The sequence below is a fragment of the Lytechinus pictus genome, chromosome 15, assembly GCF_037042905.1.
Source record: "Lytechinus pictus isolate F3 Inbred chromosome 15, Lp3.0, whole genome shotgun sequence".
NCBI lineage: Eukaryota > Metazoa > Echinodermata > Echinoidea > Temnopleuroida > Toxopneustidae > Lytechinus > Lytechinus pictus.
In genome coordinates, this window is record NC_087259.1 from 2233091 (window position 1) to 2239090 (window position 6000).

The window sequence follows — 6000 nt, forward strand, 5'->3', positions numbered from 1 at the left end:
AACTTGTACTGTTGTACATCTCTACTTTTAAAGCCGTAGAGGGAAAATTCAATTCTATGTTATTCATATCACTTTCAAAACACATCAAATTATCAAGTTTACAAATCAATACAAATTACAAAATACATTATACATAACATTATAAAATAAATAGAAAAAAGATGAAGTGTGGAGGATGTGGGGGATAAACAAAAGGCCATTGGCCTGTCAAGATTTATCCCCGAATTTACCCCACTTCAAAAACAGTACAAAATAACATATTACAAACATAAAACTGACAACATACAATAACAAACACATAACAATCTAAAATATAAAAGGCAATCAATTAAAAACTAAATTATTCAGACTAAAGTAGATACAATTTATATTTTCTCCTAAAAGAACAAGAAGTTTGGCTTTCTTTGAGATCATCTGGCAAGAGATTCCAAGACTGTAGGCCTTTAAAACTAACAGTTCTTGAAAAATTAAACATGTTGATTCCATACCATAATATATATTTTGCTTAATCATTCAACAAACGTGAACACAGCAACCTGACAGATTATATATAGCCTTCATTTACAACTTTGCTCATTCTCCTTATGGTGTGACGAGAATACACTTTTCGAAATGTCAAATTTGGATTGTCCTTTTCAGGGCCAACACATGCCCACGAAAGAATACAAGGTGTATTCATGGTGAAACCACTACATTCACTATTCAACAACTCATCACACTTTTCTCCTTCTGATAAGCCAAACTTGTTTATTAGGTTGGAATACCCCTTTAAGCCAATCTTGGTTCCATTTTATCATTCCTTTTTAAATGATTCACTGTAATTGTTTGGATGGGAAAGAGACTTGAAGCTTCTAAATTGCAAGTGTGTCTATTGTTGGAGAGGCCATTTTGATAACATGGCCTGTTGAAATAACAAAACAGTTTTCTTTTCATTTGAGGAAGTTCATGGAAAGTACAATACACTTTTGTCTTCTGGTACATGTATCTGTGGCTAAAGCTGACTCCGAACCTGGTGATCAGTGAGTCAGTTTAACATTTACCACAAAGTCAATCTAGTTTTTACCATGTGCTTGAGCCTCATGGGGAGAAGACAGTGGTTTATTGGTACGATGTGCCATGCTATCAATGTTTGCTCTCACTTGAACAAGTTTTTTCACTAAAGGTCATCACATCCAAAGACTTCTTATAATCCCTTTATTTAAATATGAAAGAGCTTTACATATTCTTCTGTGATTTTGAAATAATAGTTGTCTGTTTTGTGGAGACCATGCGCCTTATGCCTCGAGTGAAGACCGAGGTTTATTGACAAGATATAATATGGTATTAATGATAGCCCACACTCCAATAGGTCTTTGATTTAATATTAACCGGATATCACACTTTTTCAGAGGATACAAAGCACAATAATTATTTATAACTCAGCTTTAGCCCAAGCTGCCTTTTCTTCAGTAATGCTCAGTGCAATCAAGAATTAATCCTTTCAGGTACCAATGCACCTCATCTGAGTTGAGTGCAGCACAATCTGGCTAAATTTGTTGCTAAAGGAAAACATGCTATTGCTAGGATTTGAACCAACGACCCATTTTCTGAAAGATGAAAGTCGGAACCACTAGACCATGACTCGCCCATTATAGTCTTTTATAAATGAATTTAAACATATCTACTGCAAAGTGTTAAAAAAAAAACTATTGATTTTCTTAATTATTTATGTGTTGTAGGTTTCCAAGGGACTTACTGTCAGGAAGACATTTTGGAGTGCAGTGCTTCTACCAATCCCTGCAGCAATGGAGGGACTTGTATGGAGGAATATGGAAGTTACAAGTGCGAGTGTGTAGCCGGATACCTTGGACCACAGTGCCTTACCATGGACCCCTGTTTCACAGAAGATATCTGCCAGAATGGAGGAACATGTTCTCTCTTAGATGAAACCATACCGACCTACGAATGTAACTGTGTCGATGGCTATACGGGGGATAACTGCGAAAATGTATGTCATGCAAATTTAAGAGTTACACTTTAATCGTACAGGGCCTTGTAAGAGAGTTTAGCAATTGATTATGGGGCTGGTTTTACAAATGACCATACACAATAATCAATGCAATCAATCATCAATGTACAATCCTACGATCAAAAGCTTAGTTTTATGCTACTGTGCCTAAGCTGTTGTGTAGTGATCCACATGGTGCCATCTGTTTTGATTAAAGTCATTCCATTCAAATCACACTTTAAAAAAATCAAATACTATTACAATTTGAATTTGCTATTTAACTATTAGAAGAACTATATGTAACATTTTTGTTAAAGGTTTCTTTTAATTTCATCATGATTTGGTATGAGATATTGCTGTTTTGAATAATCAGAATCTATTCGAAAAGATATATTGACAGCTTATAAAATACATTTATCATAAATGTACTGAAAGTCATTTTTTTTTTAAAACTAAATTTTGCATTTGTATGTGAGTAAACTAATGGTCTAAAACAACCTGATTTTCATTAAAGAGAGGCTTCAGCTCCTTTATGAATCAAACACTTTTTATATTCTATCATGATTAACAAATAAAACTTTATTTCATGGAATTCAAATCTTATTGCTTTTCTGAAAAGCATATTCTTTATAGCCTCCAGACAATAAAGTACTTAAAATATCTCTCCTGAACATGAAACATTCTGTCCTCATCTATTAAACTGTGGTTGACGGCCCTTTACAGGAAAAAACACTTGCTCGTTCTGAAGAAAGGATATTCTATTGTGAGGAATTCATTATCATCATCACCTCTCCAATGCATCTTATGTAATCTTTCTCCTCCATCTTCTCTAAGGCATCAAACCCAACATCCAGAGCCAAGTGTTTTCCTGCAGGAATCCTGCAAGTGATTTTTCATCATGCATCCTCAAATTTCATTATAAACGACAAAATAGGACTTGGGGAAAACAACATCTTGTGTTCCCACTGCCCCATTGTTTTGTTGTCTATGATGAAAAGACACTTGCAGGATTCCCGCACAACAGCCACGCCTCTGAATTTTTACATGGTGTCTAGCTTACAATCCTTTTAATGACCAACCTGTAATTATGTAAACACCATCCATGTCCTGTGTACTTAATCATGAAACCTTTCTCTTTTGTCCACTTCTCTTAGGCTCCCACTGACATTAAGTGGATCATCATCGGAGCCTCAATCGCTGCGGCTGTTGTGATCATCATACTCATCGTATTACTCTCCTGCTTTGTATGTTCGGTGAGAAAAAAGAGGGCGACGCAAGGATCGTACAGCCCCAGCCGTCAAGAGATGACTGGCTCCTTCGTTGAAATGGACAACGTGCTTAAAATGCCTCCGGAGGAGCGATTAATATGAGAGAATGTTGGACCCCTAGAATGAATATACTTATAGAATAGTGCCTTCTGTCTTTGCATAGATGATATATAGCTGAACGCCTGCAGAGAGTTGATGATTGGAGATTACTCCCATGCATTCCAATAAAGAATTAGTGTGTGCAAACAAGATACATGTACGTTGCTGTAAGTGCCATTACAGCCATCGTTGCCTAGATTGTAGCAAACTTAAAAAGATGCATAAGATGTCAGTTGCTGCCGTACCTCTCCAAAGCTTTTCTACAATGTACTACTGTTTACAAGTAGTTCTGACACCTTGAAAAAGAAAATATGTGTCTTGTAATATGATGTGGCTGGATTCCAAAATCGTGCATTCCTCGCTTGTAGATTATGTATTTTAACAAATTTATTGTGAGTTAAGCAGTTTATTGATTAACCTGTGCACTCCTTCAGGCTTCACAGTGGTTTTAGCAATTCAGTTGACGATTGGTTTTGAAAGGAGATCACAAAAGCAGAAGAGGCCTGCGTCATCTTGTATTCAGCTATGTATATGAGGCCTGCACAGCTAAATTAACCATACAAGAATCACAGAGAAGTCATGCAGAGCTTTAAATGCTTTTTGAAATGCTCTTAGAATTATTTAATCATCTCAAGTACATTGATTTGTAATAAAGATAGTTTGTGTGATTTATGGAGAGCATGATGGACTGTTTGCTACCAAAGATTTTTTGAGAAGACCTGAAGTTTGACTTTATAATGCTAGAACCTATATTCTGCTGTGCAAGTGACCATCTTCAATATATGCTTGAAGCAAAGTTGAATTACATGTTTTCCTGCTGTATTTGTCAGTAAGTCGACATGTGCTCAGGCAGGTGAAGAAACCAGGAGACCTACAGCTTTGATTCCCATTAATAGGAATGTATAAATGCTTATTTTGAAGAGCAGCTATGTACTTTCATATATTCTAAAGTTGTGCTAAAGTTTGACAAGAAATTTGTTCTTCAGTCGGTTGGCATAACAAATTTAAATTTCAGATTATCAAAAGCATTCATTATCATTCTTGTGCCTGTCTTCTGAATTGTTGTGCTGATTTGTTGCATTGATGTACGTGAGAGATGAGAGTTATGTATGATTGCTCTAATGTGCACATTGGCTTGGATGTCATTTGTCAATCACAATATTTCTAAAAATGCCTCGTTAATTAGTGCCACATCTGTTTTATGAGCTGAGCTGATTTAAAAATATATTTTCTGCAGACCATCCACATACATGTACATACAGACTCACAGTCTCCAACTGGTCGAGTTTTTTTACTTCTGAATTCTGGAAATCCCAGGATATTGAATGTGAAATGTAGCATAATTGCCCCAATCCCACTGATAAGGAGTTTCTTGAGAGAAATAATAATACACATGCAATGGTTAAATCCTTGATCAGGGGATTTCTGTTGCACGTTCATAGGTTTAACCCCTATTCTGGGGTGTCTGCCAGGAAACTGTATTGCATGTACAAGAGTTAAAGTACCTGATCGGGAGTTGGGCAATTACACTTAATACAGGGACCAGCTGTTTGCCATAGACAAGGGGTGATTTCAGGGTATGGCATACCTGCCAACCATTCCGATTTTGGCGGAATTATACAGATTTTTATACCTCCATTCCGAATTCCGAATTTTAAAACCAAAATTCCGATTTTGGGGTTAATCAATATAGTGTTGAAATTATTGAAACGGCTGTATGATGCGACTAACGCATGCACGGCTCATATCAAGATGCGACTAACGCATAAACGACTGGAGCGCAAGGCTACGCAAATGCGCTAGTTTTGCACAGAGAGCGACGTTAAACGGCGCGCAAACACTGCTAAGTGCGCAGTTCCATTGCAAATGCATATGCATGTGAAAATAACGAGCGTACACGCTACGGCCGCACTTAGCGTTGACTTCCGGAAAAAAATGGCGGCTGACATCGGCTCGCGAAAGTGCCAGCTTTTAGTGAGGACATGTTTTCATAATCCACGAACATCGGAAAAACCGTAAAAAATGCACTTTTTTAGACCCCTTGTTTCCTAACTACGATGATAAAAATTACTGGTGGTGATATATTTGACGCGAAATATGGTGATTTAGGTAAGAAAATTTCACCTTTTATTTGAGGTTTTGCCCATGTCGCCGGAAGATTTTGTAGTGTGGGAGTGAGTTAGTGAATGTGCAGTGTATGTCTAGTGTGTTTGGTGATTTCAGTGGTATATTGCTGAGCTTCTGCGCTGCGCGCGCTGCCTGCATGCTGCAGCTGCCGAACGGCTGCACACCATACCCCCGCGCCGCCCGCCCGGCCAGCCGCGCACCGACGCTACTCTAAGTTAGATCTATCCCAACGCAATTTTAACATTGATCTGTACTTTATTTTTTGAATAGTTGTCAAATTTTTGAGGAAGAAAGGAGATTATCAAATTTCGATCTCAAGTTGAGCCTTCGGAGCCGAACGCCAAATCTACTTGCTTCGCTTGCCTAAGCTCCCGGCGCCCGCCGAGTTGCTGCGCCTCAGCCTCCCAGTCTTAGCTCACCGGCGCACCGCAAGTGCGCAGTGCGGGTCGGGCGCATGCAGCCGTTTAGTTTCGGCTCCGTTTTTGTCATGGCTGAAAATCTGCTCTCTTATACCAACAA

General features: G+C 38.1%; 1 protein-coding gene across 1 annotated transcript in view; it reads left to right on the plus strand.

Annotated features, from left to right (window-relative positions):
* The window catches only part of LOC135156826 (protein crumbs homolog 1-like), a 39560-nt gene extending 35181 nt beyond the window's left edge, over positions 1-4379 (plus strand). The window contains exons 13-14 of the mRNA XM_064110436.1: positions 1719-1987; positions 3142-4379. Coding sequence (XP_063966506.1) covers positions 1719-1987; positions 3142-3357 — 485 coding nt within the window. The 3' untranslated portion in view covers positions 3358-4379. The remainder of the gene's footprint in view (positions 1-1718; positions 1988-3141) is intronic.
* Positions 4380-6000: the final 1621 nt, after the last annotated feature.